At 41.6% G+C, this 20,285-nt stretch overlaps 1 protein-coding gene across 1 annotated transcript; it reads left to right on the top strand.

Annotated features, from left to right (window-relative positions):
* Positions 1-7,172: 7,172 nt before the first annotated feature.
* Positions 7,173-19,352, top strand: LOC310995709 (uncharacterized protein; the record flags this gene model as incomplete). Its single annotated transcript, XM_083984833.1, has 8 exons — positions 7,173-7,226; positions 10,179-10,307; positions 11,562-11,755; positions 12,045-12,192; positions 13,044-13,248; positions 14,749-14,852; positions 15,211-15,440; positions 19,247-19,352. 8 exons carry the CDS (start codon positions 7,173-7,175, stop codon positions 19,350-19,352), a joined length of 1,170 nt encoding a protein of 389 aa, XP_083840959.1.
* Between the last annotated feature and the right edge of the window lie 933 nt (positions 19,353-20,285).

Consider the following 20,285-nt stretch of genomic DNA (forward strand, 5'->3'; position numbering starts at 1 on the left):
AAGCATGGAAAGCATAAGAAACGTCCAGATCTGGATGTTTCTTATGCTTTCCATTCATATTGTTGGTATTTCAAGCAAAAACTAAAAAGATGCGATCAGGAAATTTTGAGATTAATAGCGATTAAAAATTTGAATCGTTTGACAGCCCTAATTATCATACAATATTTGAAAATAAACCCCGTTTTCAGAAATATATTTTTTTATATACTTGTCTCGAACACTGAAGTGGCCCCCCACTGAGATGACAGTGCCAGCAGTGGCCCCCAGCTCATTTGAGTTTGAGACCCCTGGTCTAAAGGCAACAATGTCGGTTGCATGTGTGTGTGTATAGGTGCGTGCATGCTGACACGAGGACACCACTGAATTAACTCTGCCCTTGATATCCCCAAGCTGCATTTGTCCACACAAAAACACAGACACACACACTCACTGAACCCTGTGTAATGCATAACATGAGCAGTTGTGGGTATCAGGGGAGCTCCTGTGTAATCTAAACAACCTCAGTGTGGACTGAGAAGAACACAAGAGTTGCTTGACCTAAACATGGCAGATTTTTTTATTTTTTATTTTTAATAAAACTGTCATCTTTTGGAAACACTACCTATTAATACAGTCTAGGGAGTGTAGGTATATTTTTAGAATTTCCCCATGGCTAAACCAAGGACTTCATAATATTGGCTCACCTAATTTACACAAGGTAAAAAAAAAAAAAAAAAGTCAACTCAAGATTTTTCAGGCTATGAATTTTAATCTTTCCCCAGAAAAATTAAGAAGTGTAACCACAGGTTAAACCACATGATTTTTCTCATGCTATATATTTTTGAAAGAAGCGTGTGTGACAGCACATTTATAGCAACATTTTTGAATTGTGTACAAAACTGCACACATTATTCCACAATAATTTGACAAGCAAGGAATGAAAGTGGATATATGGTACACACAATATATTATAAAATCTCCAGCATAATAAATTCAGCATGAAAATGTTTGTCTGTAATATTGTGATACTTTGCCACTTTGACTCAAGACAAGTGTTTGTGTGGTTACATAGATCTCCATTTGTGTATTTGTGCATCAGAGTCAGAGACTACTCATTTACCAAATCTGATTGCTTAATAGGGTCGCAATCCCAGAATCTTTCAAAAACCACAAATTATGTGATCATTCTGCTGATGCCAAGCTGGAATTCACCCCAGAGAGATATAAGGACGTCCTATATCCAACCATTACAATAAAAAGTGGAGTTATTAACCACCTATGTTGCCATCAGCATTACATTGTCTGAACTCTTATCTGTCAATCAGGCCAGGTCCTGAAATGCTTGCCTGTAATGTAACATCTTCCTGGGTTTCTTTACCCTGTGAAGTGCCCCAAGGGTCAATTTTAGGTCCTCTTTTTTTTACCACACACACATGGGGCGAATCTTGCATAACCATGACACTGTTTCCCATTGCAAAATTGATGACACCCAATCATTTGTCCAGATGAAGCCCTGTAATACAGATGCATCCATAATTTGTCCTGAAAAAAAAAAACATTATAGATGCAAAAGTTTCCTGCAGCTGAATGACAACAAAGCAAAGGTAATTATAGTGGCCCCCAGCACTTGCAGCATTAATATCTGTCTTGGTGCCTTATCCAGTAATGTGAAAGTGGTGCCGTCCTGCTTTGCCCAGCTGGGATGTGTAATCCAGATCAGGCCTTGTCTATTTTGTGTTGTGATTGTAGATGTATGTTTAAATGTACTTGTTTTAAATGTGGACCCCAGGAAGACTAGTGGTGCTCTAGAGCGCAGCTAATGGGGATCTGAACAAAAAAACAAGATCAACACCACCAAGACCAAAGAAATGGTCCTTGATTTCAGAAGGTCAAGACCTACAAAACCACTCACCGTCCTTATACTGGGTGCAGACATAAGCTGTCTCCACATACAAATACCTGGGTATGCTGCTGGTCAACAAAATGGACTGGTCCAGCCACGTGGAGGCAGTTTACAAAAAAGGGCAAAGCAGACTGTTTTTTCTCAGATGGCTGTGGTCCTTTGTCAGCTTTCGCTTTGTTCCTTTTATAAGTCTGTTGTGGCAAGTGTACTTTTCTTTTGTGTGGTGTGTTGGGGGGCCGGAGCCCATACCTCTGACCGTAACCGGCTGAACAAGCTGATTCAAAAGGCCAGCTCCACCATTGGCATTCCCCAGGACTGTGTTTAGCAGGTTGTGAACGTGAGGATGGTGAGGAAACTAAATTTCATCCTGAACAACGACAGGCACCCACTCTTTGAGGCCTTCAGACTGAGCTCACACAGCAGCAGGCTAATCCCTCCTGAATGTAAAGCTGAGAGGAACCTCAAGTCCTTTCTAACAGCTGCCATTAGGCTTTTTTAACTCACAGTAATCATGTGCCATTTGGCTTTTTAACTATCTACTGGAATCATGAGCCATTGGCTTCTCTTAACTTCTGTAATCATGTGATGGTGTCTCTCCCTCCTTTTTAAATCTTATTTTAGACCTTGCTACTTTTACTCACTTATCCATGCTTTAATGCGTTGTGCAATGTTGTTATTGTTATTGTGTATTCTGTGTATGATGCATGTGTGTGGTCTTCTGTCTCGTGCTGCTGTGGTAACAATGTAATTTGCTGCAAAGGATTAATAAAGTATCTTTAACTTTAATTTTAACTTAATAGGCCAGGACGGCCAATTCAGTTTCACCCTTTCAATTTATTTTTAAAACTGGCTTTTATAAAATTCTTAACTGATGGTATTTGTTGTCATTATTCTAAAGATGTATATTTTATAGATCTATATATTTGTATATAAAGTTCTGGTTCTTACTTATTATTTGTTGTTACAGAAAAGCACTTGTTAGGTGCTGAATAAGTACATTTAAAATTATCATAAGAAATTGATATGTTGGTATTGTTTGGGTCACTATAACAGTGCATCTGATCCAGTATCTACAAAATATGTATTCATTTACTGTACAATCACATGGGGTGAGAGGACACTTTCAGAGCTGATAATTCAGCACATTCATTTTACAGCATTTCATTTTGTGTCAACACTTTGGATCACAGGATGCTGAAATGCCCTACAGCTAGGGTGAAGGGTCAGTGACTCAATATTGCACCCCATCAGGCAGCTGAACAGTTATTGCTACACACATGTGTGTATATATAGGACCAAAGTCCAGTGACCAAGGTGGCCTCTCAAGCCAGGAAGCCGTCCTGTCACCCTTAAAGTATATAATAATATGTGAGAGTTTCATGTTTGCCTGTTGGCATTTCAGCGAATGGTGCATCTCTAATAGCTGACCTCATATAGTACACATCATGTGATAACACCCTCAGGGCAGTATCAGTCGTAGGCTTGCTTGACTTTTCATTCTGTCTTGGCCTACAGATGCATTGACTGCAGACTAACCCTGTCATTATGATTGCACAAACACACATGCAGCCTACTTCCAAACAACATTGAAATAACTCCTTGTTGTTAAATCTGTGTGCACATACAGTACTGTAGCTATCCACACACACTTTGTGCTTGCATGTGCACACATTGTTTAGGAAGCAGTTACACTGTGTTTGTCATAGTTACCTGCTGCTGTTGATCTTACTGTAATTGAGTTCAAAGTACTCTCCTAACCCATTTGTGTCTAGATTTTTCTCAATGTTTTATGTATATAATCATGTTAATTACCCCTCTAATGGTGAAAAGTGAATTACAACACAAAAAAATAACATCAAATTCAGCTGTCTTTTTTGAGAAAGACTTAGATTTTTTGAAAACTTTAACAAACTTTAATATCATGAATGACCAACCCACCAACAACCCATAAACACACATCAAAAAATTACTAGAGATGTAACGGTATGAAAATGTCATATCACTGTTATTGTGACCAAAATTATTGCAGTTATCATTATTATGTTGTTCAGAAAGTACTTATACTGTACACACACACTGAAATCTTTTAACCAAGTTTTATTTAAAAAAACAAAAACAAAAAAAACGGAGATGGCTCATCAAATTGGAAGTGTTAACCCCCTTTGCGGAGACCAAGCAGTCACATTTTATGTAAAACAAATACATTATCACGCTTCACAACAAAAAGGAAAGAAGAAGTTTATTTGAGGTGACTGGAATCACCGCTTGCCAATTACCCTACAGGTGTTATACTGTGATTCACAACTACAGATGCACACATACAATGTGTAAACACTCTGGGACGTTGTTTTTTGTTTAACATAAATAGAAATGTAGCTAGAGGATCATGTTCACACCAAACATGTTTCAAGCTGAAAACGTGAGAGCCGTTATTTTTTTAAAAGTTGGACAGGTGAGAACGATGTAACTATGAAAGCACTGCTGTATATCACCCTCTATTTGCACTGTCATGTGGTTTGTTAGGTGTTGTTTGGGTTTAAAGAAAAGAGACGAAAATAACTGACCCTGTGTAAATGTGACAGACTACATGCCATGTGCATGCAGCAAGGAGCATGAGCCCCACAGAAAACAGTTATTAAGAATCCAATAAATCAAACTCAGGCTGCACAATTTACATAATTCTTTGATGATGATAGATACTGTGTTAAGCTTGTAATGACTCGTGGGGTTTTGGGTACATTGTACAATGAATGTTTGCTATGCAAATAAATGAGTACCTGAAGGTGGTGTTCATTCTTTGTTTCTACCTGCTTAATTCTTTGTCGGTTCACAGTGGCCCTCCCCAGCATGCAGGAGACAGAATGGGTCGACACAGATAGACAATCACATTTATAAAACACCTGGAGGAAGCAAATTAAAGACCAAACTGGCATCCATTTAACACAGGCAGAACAAACCCAAGAAGGACTGTTGTGCATTGAGTTTACAGTCAGCATATTTACATTCATCAGGTAATTGTTTTACTACTGCTTTATTTAATTACGCATCCTAGTTTACTGAAATGAGATAAGTGATTAAGACAAAAATAAATCTCAGCTCAGGCAAGTTTGTGGCTGGTCTCAAAGAAAGGTTCTTAAACATGCACATGTGAAGGTGTACTCGAATGCAACCCAAGGGCCCTAGTTTCTTGGCGCAGTGCAGGTTGCGCAAGGTAACGCAGCTGGTCTAATGCAAGTTTCGACCAGCGCAGCCTAGTGCAAAGTCAGATTGGAAGATTGGTAGATTGCGCTGCGCTGAGATAGGCGTGGCCGCGCAGCAGGGGGAGGCGTCACAGATTCAGCTTGGTGCAGTGGAAGTTTTGTGCGAAAATGTCCCGCCGAGGTTGCGCTGAAAGCTCGCCACCTCAAACCAGGTCTACTCTCAGCGCAGGGCGGAGCGCAGCAGGTGCAGTGGAAGTTTGGCTGACTGACCTGCAGTGCACACACGTCACCAAGACCTCACAGGCAGATCTCCACAGTTCCAGACACATTTCAATGCAATAAATATCCACAATAACCACTATTTAATGCAACTAACGGAATCAACACGTGGATTTATATCTATATAGATTGTCCCGTCACATCTGACGTCAGATCAAAGCAGAGATCAAAGGCTGTCAGCGCGTAAAGGAAACTCCACCTGAATTAACACAGCAGGGACGAACTGGCACTGAAAAGTAGCTGTGGATGTCCCAAGCAGGACTGAGGGTGGATGACTGCATGTCGCTGCTGTGTTGAGACTACGCACTGCCGTTGTGATGATCGCTTTATTTATTTATTTACTTATTAATTCATTAGCGCGAGCGACCGCATCACGCAGCCGTATTGAAAAACAAAACACAAATCTTCATCTCTCTTAGTCCACCACAACAGCCTCGGTATCAGATAGTCAGTATATAGCCTACTACAGTATACTCAGCATCTCTATCACAGAAAAAAAAGACAAAAAAAGAGACGGACAGAGAGAGAGAGAGAGAGGAGGACAGAGAGAGAGAGAGAGAGAGAGAGAGAGAGCGCGTCCTTTACGCTGATTTCATCCCGCATGGTGTTTGTTTATGTTGTGATTAGTGTAGGCTACACCTCTCATCTGTCTTACACAGGGAATAATAAATTGAAATGAATAAATGTGAGTTTCTTCATTAGTTTATTAGTTGTTGTTTCTTAGGCTACACTGAGCACCGGTTCTCAGTGTATCAGATCAAACCTGATTAAGGATATTAGTAAACTCATTATTCGGCCACTCTGAGCTCGGACCTCCGGACCAAAACAGCTGTTTCCTCCTGGGAGAGGTTCGGCCTCTGGCGTCGCTGTCTCCTCCGTCCATGTCAAAGTATAAAATGACAAACTTGCAGCGCGCATCACCCGCGGTGCAGTTAAAGGTGAGGAGAGGAGCTCATTTGATTGGTGAAGATCCGAATCGGCTGTGTTAATCCCACTTCTCCTCCTCCTGTCTCCCTCCCGCCCTCTCTCCTCCCCCTTTGCCGTTTGCGCCGGTGGGAGGGACGAGGGGAGGGCTTGCGCTGGTCTAAGTCTGACTGCGTGGCCCACCAGACTTGCGAAATGGACCTAGCCACGCCTCGTTCGCGTGGCGAAGCTGCGCTGAGGTTAGACTTCACCCGGTCTAAGAAACTAGGGCCAGTGTTGCCAACTTGGCGACTTTGTCGCTAAATCTGGTGACTTTCCAACCCCTCTTGGTGACTTTTTTTGTCAAAAGCGACTAGCGACAAATCTAGGAACTTTTTCCCGTGATATTACAAACGTTTCTGGACCTGAAATGACGTTATCACAGCTGTTTTCAACGAGCAGCGGCGCTGCCGCGGGCACTCACAGGTATTCAGCCTACACACAGTAGTGTCACGGAGCTGCCTCCGCTGCATTCAGAGACACACTGCTCCACGCCACAGACATAAAGAGCGCCGGCAGCCCCCCCCCCCCCCCCCCCCCCGCTGAGATAATGACGTCATTTAGCGACTTTTACGACAGCCAATAGCGACTTTGCTTACTGAGGAGTTGGCAACACTGACTAGGGCCCCAAATGTTAAACATGACCTTCGGTTCAATCTCTGCATCATGTGACATGTGTTTCTACTCTCTCAAATTTAGCAGGAGGTCTTGGCAAAGCAGGGGATGTTGTCAATGTTGACTAATGCCACTGAGCGCTGTTTGGCCCTAGTCCATTACAATAATGACCCACCAGGAAACGCAGGGTTGGACTGGACATTTGGCAATTTGGTAGACCAAGGTGCGCCGAGATGGGTGTGGTGGCACAGCAAGGGGAGGAGTCGACAGATTCAGCTTGGCGCACAGTGCGCACATGTCACCAAAACCTCACAGGCAGGTTTCCAGAATGTCACAATGGCACATTTCAATGCAATAAATAATCACAACAACCACTATTTAATGTAACTATATGAATCAGCACATAAATGTATATCTTTATAGATTGTCCCGTCACATCTGATGTCAGATCAAAGGCGTTTGTCACACGTAATGGAAACTCAACCTGACTGAATTAACACAGCTGAAACTGTGATGCAAACTAACAAACAAGGGAGGGAAGTGCACGCACATCCAACTAATAGGTGCAGGACAAAAAAAGTAGTGAAAGAAAAAGAAAAAAATGTCCGCACACTGCTGAATAGAGCTCCCAATTTTGTATTGTTAACTGACAACATTTCGACCACATCTGGGTCTTCTTCAGGTCATCTGAAGGTGTGTTTGGGGTGGGGCTTATAAATAGACGCGGTGGGGGGGGGGGGGGGGGCAGTGACTTTCACCTGCTGCAATCACCAAACTCATCCCAAGCATTTATAGGCCCCACCCCAAACACACCTTCAGATGACGTGAAGAAGACCCAGACGTGGTTGAAACGTTGTCAGTTAACAATAAAAAAAAATTAGGAGCTTTACTCAGCAGTGTGTGGACATTTTTTCTTTTTCTTGCAAACTAACAAACAATCATCTCTCTCAGCCAACCACTTTCTGCGAATTCCTCTTACTCCTTGTTTCCTGTCTCTCTCCATCTGTCCCCTTAAAATAAAGGTGTAAAAGTCCAAAAAGATACTTTAAAACCTTCATCAAAGGTACAAAGGGAATGTAGACACCTATTAACGTTTAATTCATTTAGCCTAATAGACCTAAATATATTCACAAAATGTATTAATTTAATTTAAAGGGAAACTATGCAAGTCTGGTCGCTTTTCCGCTGTTTTGGTAATGCTCCTCTTGTCCATTTGTTTGGGGGAAACCGCCATTCCGACATCCCACCAGTCCAACATTGGCCTCTAACTGTCTAAATGGCAACACTTAATTTTCTATCAAACGTCATTATTCCGACAATTTTTGCCATGAGAACAAACCTTGAAAAGGCCCTTCTTTGGGGTGTGGGTCCTGGACGTCCAGCAGAAGCAGAAGCCACTGGCCTGGCACAAAACTGAAAGCGGTTGTTTGGGGCGGTTGGGGGGGTTGGTTCATCGGTTGGCTTGATGAGGGCAGAGGGGCTTCATCTCCACACACTTCATATTTTCCCCCCAGCTCAATGTCTCCTATATAGCCTGTTGAGCTGGGCAGCAGGACCACCTCAGTCTCGGCAACAAGGTAAATACTGGAATCCACCAGCTGCAAAAACAAGACAAAACAGTTGATACATATTGATGAAATGTCGTAATGTCGTTGTATTAGGCCTCGCGCTGTTAAGAGTGAACCTCCAATTGAAATAAGCAGACCTGATACTTAATATGCGAGGGCCACTATGTCCTGCTGCAGTATGAATTCATAAGACTTTTAAACTTTTTGTTTAAAAAAAAACTGACCCTGACTTATGGGACTTGCGTTGAACAAGCAGGCTTAGTTGGATAAACGGAGGCTGTAAATGTCTACAAACCTTAAAAATCCTTGAAATATTTTGTAGGCTAACATCAATTTCGCGAATGTGGACAGTCCGCTGCCCACGCCACAGCGTTATCCTCCCGATGTCCATGTCAGCGTTTGTCGTGAAAACTCCGTATGAAAATGTACGGCTCCAAAAGGGTGTGGAGATCAGCGCGCTCCAATTTATACGGCACATTACGAGCGTGCGTTCGTGCGTGTGTGGCGGGCAGTGTCGACCAATCATGCTTTAGCTGCCAAAGATAGTCAGGCGCCAAAATAGTTGTCGCCGGATCCGTGCAGATATGGAATCCAGTCTGGTGCCACACGTTGCAGTCATACAGAATATGTTGAAGAGTGGATGTACATATGCTGATATAAGTAACTATTTGATTTTTGAGTGTGGGTTGCAAAGGGGGGCGTCAGTCGAAAATATTCGCCGTTTTTGTGCAGAGCACAGTTTACAGAGACAGCGAATGACGGACCACCAACTTGAAGCTGCCGTTTTCAATGCTGTAAAGGAGGTAGGATATAACACCAAGTTTCATAAAACAAATTGATTGTCCCAAAAACAATGTATTGATGGTGGTTCACAGTAAGTAGGCCTATAAACTATTTCATGCAGGCTATTGTGAATATTTTTGTGAATGACCCCATGATTTTTGATGTCAACAGGGGCGTTTACAATGGTGAAACACCATCCATCCATCCATCCTTTTTTTTGGAGCATAACTTTAATGAGATTGTGCGCGCTTGTTCTGTTCTCAAAGAGCATTTGTGGTCAAAATGTGAAACATACGTATTCTGTGTTACCGGCCTGTGTTGACTGTGCAATAAATGACTGTGCAAATAGTGTAGGTCTATAGTGCTGTCTTGAGCATTTTCAGGTAGTGTCACCAAGACCTGACTTTTTTTTGCATTAGAAAACTTACAGAATAAAATGTCATAAAGCCATCTGACTATCTTGTTCTTTCATTGACATTAACACTTGCTTTTGAGGAAGTAACTATCCATTTTGGGCAAGTGACACTTTGCAGGTTATCAACTAGGTTTTGCAGTTTGTACTAATTGCTTTGAGATATACACTAACTTTTGTGCAAATGTTAATAGTGATGTGAGAAATGCACCATAGCGACTGAGAAAAAATATACACAGTAAGGTGACGCGCCCTATCAGGCCATGAACAACAGATTAGGTAAACAAAAGAGCCACTACTGGTATTGAGACATTACTGGACACTACTTGTAAATAAACTGTTTGATGGCAGTCTATTGAAAAACTCAATAAAACGTATTGAGTTTTACACATCTAAATAATCCCACAATTGACAACCAGTAGCGATTGAAGGACTAGACTCAGCCACCACAACAACTTCATTCTTTGTACCTTTAGACTGGTCCAATGTATGGAAGAAAGATGATGACTGTTTATCTTTCAGCTGTGGGAGTCCGTGCATCGGAAGGTCGCGTTGGACGTGCATTGCGCAACATTAACCATCCTTATCATAGGGCAAGATGTGAGGTAAGTTTCATCAAATGTAACCCTTCAATTTTACCGTGATAATACCGGTAGGCATAAAGCGTTGTGTTCAAATCCCACACTGGGCGGCCATTTACTGCATGTCATTCCCCCTCTCTCTGCCTCCCCATTTCCTGCCTCAATTGTTCTCAATTAAAGTCAAAATAGATTTCAGATCTGTTTGAGGCAGTGAAGAAAGTTTGTTGGAATTTCACCCTGTTTGTTTTGTTTCTTTTTGTGCTTTAACTGTGTAATGAGATCCTAATGTTCTCTGTTTGTCTTTAAAGCCTGCCACACACATAAAGATTTTATAAATCTCAACCGATTTATTATCTGTGAGAGACCCCACACATGAAGATAAAAAATCTGTGATTGAACAGTTTTGATCGTATTGTGTGTGGTGTGCTGCGATATTCCAAACACAGCACACCACACACATTAAGATTTTTCAGAATCTTGACCCTCTGGTCAGAAAACAATCCGGCATCAGCAGCGATACCAGGGGTGTCGTTGTAGCTACTCTTTCGGGTCTATTTCCGGAATGGACAATGAGAGCGACGTAATTTTTTTTTTAATGAAAGCGGGACACTTCAGCCTTTACAACGATCCCATCTGTGTGTGTCTGTGGCTCCGGACACCGAGCAGTCAAGCGGCTGTCCAATAGGGAGCCGTGCGCTGTCACATGACGGGCTGTGAGCGGCGGTCACATGATCGTTTAAACATGGCTGCTGTATTGCCGGCTGTTGCCGGCTACGAGCGCTACTGTCTTTGCTATCGGCTATCAGGAAACCTCCCGTGTGCGTGAATGTCTGTGTGAACCTCATGTAATGCCAGGGCTGCACCGTGGCTCTCTGTGAGGTTGCCGGTGTTGTGCGGAGAAGTGGCTTGTTGCCGCGAGCAGCATGCAGAGCTCGGCCAGCAGAGCTCGGCCAGCAGAGCTCGGCAAGCAGGCGCTTCTCCGCACAACACCGGCTCTCCACACACACACAAGATGACTTTTGATTGAAACGGCCACCGAAGTCGGCCCCGATAATCGTAAATATTGAACATGTTTAATACTTACGATTATCGGCGCCGAACGTTTTCCGAGCCGATTGTCGGGGGAATTTTGACTCTTAACACACCACACACTACAAGAGAATCTTATAAGATAATCTTAAGACCTTAAGATAATCGGGCGGTGTCTGTCCGTGGTCGGAAGGGGGGAAATCGGGGCAAAATCAGCCCGATTATCTTTATGTGTGTGGCAGGCTTAAGGGAGCCAGAAACCTCAATCCAGTTCCATATACTGCTGAATATGTGGGACATAAAATACATATTGACCAAAATGAAAAACTTGTGATGTTCGGCGTGACTCATGTACTGGCGATTGACGGCTTCTCCAGCAAAATTGTTGGACGATCCACAATGCCTATCAAAAATAATCTCACCATTCACAACAATGTCTACAGGTAACAAACAACTTAATTTAAAACACCTTTCTTTGTCCCTGTTGCAAAAATACAAAGAAGCCTACTATCTGAATATTCTGGTTTTGACCTTATTATGAAATGACTATATTCCCATAGAAGGTGTTTTACATGTTCAAATGAAGCCTTTAAAACCAGAATAATGCTGTTATTTTGGAAAACAGAACCAGAATAGGTTCATTACATGATATTGATCAACTGCTTGATGTATTTTTCCGAATAAAAGTGCATGCCCATGTAACCAGCCTTCAATGTTGTTGTTTTCTTGTAGAAGTGCAGTAGTGGAGCATGGTATATGGGACCAGGTCAGGGTGGACAATGAAAGAGAGTTCTATCTAACTCTATACATGCAGGAAAAGTTGGCCAGCCACCGCCACAACACAGAGAGGACACCTTACATGCAAACGCCATCAACCAAGGTATTTCTGATTTAAATCCCACTTGATATAGGGGATTTTTGCTAAGATAACTTTTTTTTTTAATTAAAATATATTTTTTGTAAGGTCAAACATGCAATTCAGGTAAAATGCAATTCAGCTAAAATGAGCCACCTTCAAAGTTGAGTTTTAGTAGATATTTTGATGGTTCTTCTTATGAAAAGCATATTGCAGGCCTCTTCACATTTCCCTTCTAATTATGTAGGTCCTGTGTGTGTTTTAGCTTGGTGCAGGGTGCATTGTGAGCTACGCACACACATACACAAACTAACATTAGAGTTGCTAGTTCTTGTTATTAATTCTCAATGTTTCAATCTCATTATTTGTGAAATATTTTATAGTTCTTTTAATGGAATGTTATATTGTCTTATGTGTGTTAAAATTAAATTTAATCAGATTGTTTTATCAGAAATTAAATTACGGTTTCGCTTTGAAGTTTCAGTGGCTCATTTTAGCTGATTAAGTGGCCCATTTTTCCTGGACACTGCTCATCTAAAAAAAATTGGGATATCTGTTTGAAAAGCTGTAAGACCTGATTGATTATATTTTATTACATCAATTCAACCCCAAAATATTAAAAACATCCCTATAATGTCTAAAAACACAATCCAGTGTCATACATTCTGTTTCCTAAGCAATTAACCAAATAGTAGCTGATATCACCCTATACAGTGGAGATGGATTGTACACACACTGATTGTAATTATAATGTTTTAAGTGAATAGAATCAATATAAATGTATGCCTTATTGATCATTCATATAAGGTTCTAAAATGTAAGCAAGAAATTATAACTAACAAACATGCCTAATCTTCTTTGTTCTACAATGACAGAATCACACAATTGAGAGGATCTGGCCAGAGATCAACAATAGGGTGAACTACCCTTTGAAAATCCCCTTGGTTCATCTGGTTGATCAGGGGGAGCTGGATATGGAGGACAGCCTGACCAAATTCTGCGTGTCATCATTGACATGCCAGTTGGCCCAGCTTGGAGTTGAGCGTGTTGTTCAAGCTTGGAATGCACACAGGATTCCAGGTTTGTGTTAGACTCAAGCAAAGTTTTAACAAAGTCAAATCTGATTGTATACACTTCAGTAAAAATCATATCTGAGTCACTTTGCCATTTAAAAAAAAAAGTCCTCAAATTTACAAATTTAAGTTTAGTCAAGTCATGTATAGAGTTCATGACTCTACATACATACTGTACACTGCACTCAACAACCTCCCCCAATAGCCCCGTATGGACCTAGCCCCCCTGAGTGTGTCACAAGTGTTTGGTTGTCTGGTGTGTGTGTATGTATGCACATGTATATGCTGCTTAGTGTCTGGTGGTGTTTTGGTTTTACATGTTGCTCTGTGTTGGTGATGTTTCTGTTTTTGATTATGTATTCACGTGGCTCAGTGTTGTTGATGTTTCTATGTTGCTCAGTGACAGAGTGTGAAAAAGATAATAATGTAGTGATAAAGACATATCTATCTATCTGTTCTCTGAGATATTCGATTTGATGACAAAACAATTGTTTACACTTTTTGAACATTGACTCTTTTTGAAGATGTTGGTTAAACTTTTTTTAAGCAGGGGGTGCCCCATTAGCTGAGTGGTTAAGGTTACATACCACATTGGCACAAGCACTCTGAGCAGTGTGTCCCCAGTTTGAATCCCGACCGGCCGGACCTTTACTGGAGGTCATTTCCGTCCTCTCTCCCCCACATTTCATGTTTATCTCTCCACTATCCTGTCTAATATCCCTCTATCATCCAGTGTTCCCATTAAACTGTCCTGCATGTCGTCCTCCCATCAGAAGCTGCCTTCACCAGCTTTCCATGTTTTGCATATTCTGTGTTGTAAACTGTTTTCTTGTCTGTAAGAACATCTATTGCACATCTGCCCGTCCTGGGTAAGGATCCCTTCTCTGTTGCTCACCCTGAGGTTTCTCCAAGTTAAAAGGGTTTCTGGGTGTTTGTCCTCAGTTGATGTGAGGGTCTAAGGGCAGGGTATGTTGTTATGATGCTGTGTAAAGCCCTTTGACACAAAATGTCAGTAAGTGATAGCATTATAGAGAAAAAAACACACACATTTTGTCACACCAAGTGTGTATAAACTGACGAAAAATTGACCAAAGACATCTTTTCTATTAAATCAGAAGAAACTTAAATTATTTAGAAACATTATTCTAAAGGAAACAGGCTGGAATAGATAACATGTGACTTCTAAAACAATCAAGTATCATTTCTTTACTGTTGTATAAACCCCCTTGGGTTTGTCTAAGGTGCTCTTGGATGCTAATTTAGAGTAAAAACAAAAACCTAGCTAACAAATAGCTTTAGGACAGTATTTCTTAATTAGAACCAGCTCATTTGTTAAAACATTTTTGAAAAATGGTCTAATGCTATCACTGGGTAATTTAAGTTCTCTCAGACTTTGTCAGCTATTAAAGGCATACAGAATATGGTAAATACTTCCTCAACAACACAACAATTGTTAAAAATTCAATGTACAGTTAAAGCATGTATCCTTGCCTCCACCTTATTTTAGGGAAGGGGATCCCCAATGTATTGGCCAGAGAGGGATGCCAAAAACGAGTGTGCGCAGACCTCTTACCAGATGCATCAGTGGCTGCAGACTGGTACGAGGAGGAGGTGGGATCGTTAACAAGAGTGTCATCCTTTGGAGTCAACCCCTTCAATACTGCAGAAGACCAAGAGGCTGCACAAAGAATGGTTTTTGTATTGTTGTGATTTTGTATATCTTTAATGTCTTTAAATTATTGATACATTGTATTTCATTTGTATAATATTTGTATTAGTGTGCGATGTAGAAGCCAATCATGTGAGCCTTCTGTCTATGACGCGGTTCCCTGCACTTCCAATCAGGGAGGCAGGCACGGGATTTAAATCCCCTCAGTCACAGTAGGCTCCGTTTGCTCTGAAGAAGACATTTACGTCGAAACGTCAGCAGCCGCACCAATAAATCTATTTAATTGACCGTGTGCTCCAGTGTCCTCCCTCTGTCCACGACTCGACTGTCTCCAGCCCTGAGACGCACCGGTCCACGCAGTTCGTCAAGCTGAAGCGCGGAGGTTCTCCCTTTTTTGCTGCACAAAGAATATTTGGTCAACAATGTCCAGATGTGACCATACTTCTTGACAATGTCCTCAATAATCACCCTGAATATTTTCAGGAGGGACTTAAAGGCCTGATAGACATAACCAGGAGACAGTCCCAGCAGTGAGTTCTGAACAACCCAGGAGTTTTGCTGTTGTTGTTTAGTTCAGGTCATGCTCTCTCTCTCTCTGTTCACTTTTGCCATGGTGGCACACAAGGCCGCCACAAAGCATCTCCACTTCTCCCGGCAGCAGTTGTTTTTGCTTCGGCCCATGATCTCCACCCCGCCTCCTCTCTTTCTTTCTCCTCTGTACGTCCCCTGATCACATGCACATGCAATTAAATAAATTAATTTGTGTTTTTACACTGTTAATGTGACATGCAGTGCAGTGTTGTTTTCGTTAACGATGACGATGACGAAATATTTTCGTTGACGCCCCTTTTTTTCATGACGATAACGAGACGGTGACGAGACGAACATGGCTCTCTGATGACGAAAACATGACGAGACGTGTGTGAGTTTTCGTTGACGAGACGAGAACGGACGTAAATGTTAGTGGTCGGGCTGTGATCGCCTCTACATTCCTATTATGGATTGTCATTACTCTAAGCTTCACACGATTTAGCAACGGCTCCGTCAACAACAGAACAACGCTGCTGAGACGAGCCGCGGTGCGCCGCCGCCCGGAGCGGCAGAGAGCAGCAGGCAGTGATCCGCTGCTCTGGTGACCTCGGTCAGTGCGGTGCAGCCGCTCCGCGGCGCTGACGGGTGGTCAGACGTTCAAATGCATGACATTTCTGCTTATTGTGCGTGTAATCTGTCCATTAAAATCAACAAGTGTCTGCAACACTGCTGCATCCTTGTGTGGTCACGTCCACCATTCCTTTATTGAATTAGTTTGTTGAAAGACTTTTTCTTTTTTTTTTTTACTGAAACTGACTAAAACTAGACGAAAACCTTGTTGAGTTTTCGTCGACTAAAACTAGACTAAAACTATCACATATAGGAATGACTAAAATTGACTAAAACTAATAAGTATTTTCGTCAAAAAGACTAAGACTAAATCTAAAATGCCTGCCAAAAACAACACTGATGCAGTGAGTGTCGTTTATTATTATTATTATAAGCTCTGATAGTGGTGTCACTCTCATTTCGTAAAATATTGTCTTAAGCCTGTGAACCAAGTCCAGTTGCGTTCGATTTAAATTTCCTTGCGAAAAATATTGACTTGTGTGTGGTGAAGAGACTGGTTCTTTGGTAGGAGTGGACCAACGCAATGGGTTGTTGGTTAAAATAAGGCACAAACACCGATGATCCAGTTCCTTGTTATTTATTGTTAAGCTGGTTGCTTTCTGATAGGAAGGATAAATGAAAGAACAGCACAATGTTTATCCACACAACTCAAACATCAGGGTCAATTAGCAACTGAACATAGGACACTTAATCTAAGCAAACTCAGCTAAAACTTAATAAAGGGTAGTAATCAGCATCAATATTCTTCTTTAACTATTAAATATACTAAGTGTTTGAGGAACAGAAATGGGTAACTCACATCAAATACACAGCTCAACAATTGGGGATGAGGATGAGGCCAGCCAGCTACTTTGTTCTCAGGGCAAAGGCCTCACAGGTGAGCTGGCTGCCTATAGACTCCAGACTCAATGGAGGGTGGTATTTTTTTTTTTATTTTTTTTTACAGAGAGTAGTTATGACACTTTATCAGACTTCCACATGTGTAGTAATTAAATTGTTTAGCACAAAGTATGGATAAAAATTATGAAACTTTTCTGATGACATGACCTTGAGGGTACGCTCGCAGTGCGACACCTGCTGGTGTTTTTTGGTAAATGAACAACATGGATTTTAAAAGGGGAAAATATAAAGGTTGTGACTGGATCTCCAGTGTGGAGAGAGGATTTACACTCAATGTTCTGTAAACATCACACTGGGACTAAGTCTGTCACTGACATAATCTTAACAATGATACTATTATGATTTGTATGCTTGCTGGCGCCGGAATGAGTTTCACAATGGGCGGACATAGGCTAGTGGGATAACTGTAGATTCATTGATAAGACTGTCATGCACACACAAAGCCAGTAATAGCCTACACTGTTTTCGGCATATAATAATGGTGTGTGACGCTGACGCTCAATTAATGTAGCTACGAACTAATTTCCACTCCACATTTATCCATAAATGGACGAAGACGTCCTGAACCAGCTTCCATATCAATTTTCCGCCTGATCTACCTGTCTGTATACCTCTGTGTAGGTTCCACCATGTCATGAGACAAACATGCGAGAAGTCACGCAGTTTATTGTGTTTCACCGCGAAGAGCTGTCATTACGCGCGACTATTACGCACGGGAGATCCCCTCATCTGCTGCCAATTGCACTTAACAGTACCACTACAACTCCTGAGAGTGGTGGGACAAGAAGTCCTCTTGCGCCTCGGTGTAGCTGGGACGATCAGGACAGTACAAAAGAACCATAAAGGGGCCGTTGCCACCTGCCAAATATGCCCGGGGTTGGAGATCTCAGGGTCGGATTGAATCAGCACAGTCTATGGCTATAATTCAATTCACTGGGCTTTTATTTTGAAGTTCAATGTTGTTTAAGGTCAGAAGCGGGAGTGAAGCTGACCTCATCCTCTGCTTCGAAGAGGGACAGCCTGTCGGACAGTCTCTGCTCCGTGTCCGGAGCCCGGTTGGGACCGGAGACGGGCCGCAGAACATGCTGTGAAAATGATCTGACTGAATGGAAGCGAAGCGCTGCAGCGTGCGCAGCGGAGACAGAGACCCAGCGCAGCCAGGAGAAGATGAACTAACGATGAGCTTGTCGCTGATGTGTAAAAATAAACACAGCTTTGAAGATGTATTAATGTGCTCAAAACACAACATTTACAAAGAAAAAAATATATTTTATAGGCCATTCATCTACTGTCTACGGCTAAAAACAAAATTCTCTGGGCTTTTATTTTGAAGTTCAGACACTTCCGGTCTGTCATCGGCGTTAATGTGCTGTTTAAGATCAAAAAACGAAAAGACAATCAAAATTTAACCGTAATTTGATTTTGGTTTCCTCGTTTTTTCGTTTTAAAACCAAAAAACCAAAAACGAACAGACCAGCCTGAATTTTGGTTTTTTGGTTTCTGGTTTGAAACGGAAAACCAAATTACCAGCTTAATTTCGTTTTCTGACAGTTCGGTTTAAAGGAAAAATCAAACTAACGAAACGTACACGGACCCAACACGTTGGAGAGAGTGGACCGGTGGGGAACTGCCCAAACCAAAGAAAAGAATAAAGCCAAACACTCTGCTACCTCTTGGTAAACAACCAATGAAAAATAAAGAACAAAGGAAGCTCACAGCTTAGTATTCCAAAGAAACCCAAAATACAGTGGCAGTCTCCCCCTTAACCTACTCTAACACAGTTTATCCTCACGTGTAAAGCAATGCAGTATCAGTTTTTGGAGCTCTACTCCAAAGCACGGGGACAGCCCTCCACTCCGAAACACCGCTGTTCCGAACCCCCCCATGCAGCTGTCCATGGTGCTGAACCGGGTGACGTTGTTTACTCTGTGGGAGATTTACTCCCACAGAGTAAAACAAATACAGTACACTTTCTTTTCTCTTCCCCACTCAAGCGCGGCGCGAGCCTGCTGCACTAGGGGACTAGGGGAGAAAAAAAGAGAAATGCTTTGGTTGGGATTAGGCAATGAAGAAAGGAGTTGGTTAAGTTTAGTAAAAAGACCAGATAGAGGCTCAACAGGCTAGAAGCATAATGAGCGTTATATGCCAAGGCCATTAATATAAAGTGCTTGTTTTGCAGTTAATTATGCGCATGATCTGTTTGACCCCAAAAAGGAAAAAAGGATCAATGCGCAGCCTCCGTTTCCTTTCTGATTGCGTCCGTCTGTCCGTTCAGAGTGGGGGGCACAAATCAGGAGCAGGGGACGCAAACACCTGCAGAGGGACAGTACTGGAAAGGAGCAGAGCTCAAGGAGGGAGAGGCCATCGGCCCAGGGCCGTAACATACATGACAATTTCCATAGCCGACGAAAGGAGATTGTAAAAAAAATTGAAAAAAAGGGATATGGTGTTAAGTCTCATGCCAGCTTTGACTGAAACACCATATCTACAAGAGCTCTTCTGGTCTGCGGACAATTATTTAATCTCGCTTTGACAGGAAGTCATTGTCATATGTTCAACATGTTTTTAACATCCATAACACATTTTTTAATGCTTAAAATCATTTTAATATCACTTTACTCTGATATTTATTACTGTTGCTATTTCTCTCTATCTTATTTTAATCACCAATAACTTTCTCCTCAAATCACTACTGCAGCTTTGACAGTCACAAGAAGCACATACTATACTATAGGCCTATGACACTTTAAGAGAAGCCCAGCTGCTTATAGTGGTTATTGGTTGGTTAACATACATTTTGTCATGCCTGAGTATCTTATTAGTCTCTGAATTCACCAGTGTTATCACGGCCTGTATTTTGTTATCTCTTATCCGGGTTGCTAACGCTAAAGTCATGAGAAGTTATGCAGGAGAGGCACAAACTGAGGCTGCTGTTAGCAAGTGCAGACATTAGAGTCTTTATGTAACAGCCACATGAGAAAAAGCTGTTTTTTTACTCACAGGATTAATTTTCTAGGAAAAATCCCCTTTTAATTAGTACAACATGAAAATGAAAAAAAAAAAGGGGTTTAGTTATCCAGGCAGTGGTGGAGCCTTCATGATATTCAGATAATGTCGTACAGTATAGCCTACCCACCAAGGAAAAATCTGAATTTCCATATGAACACTTATATTTGATTTCAATATTTGAAAATACGTAATAATGTAGGTTTGTGACAGACACTGCACTTCAGCAATTTGTTTGTTTGTTTGTTTTTTGTCTGTTTTATAGGACATCTGTCCTTCCCAAAGTATACCCACCAAAATAAAGTTGA

Source organism: Trachurus trachurus, assembly GCF_905171665.1.
Source record: "Trachurus trachurus genome assembly, chromosome: 13".
Taxonomy (NCBI): Eukaryota; Metazoa; Chordata; class Actinopteri; order Carangiformes; family Carangidae; genus Trachurus; species Trachurus trachurus.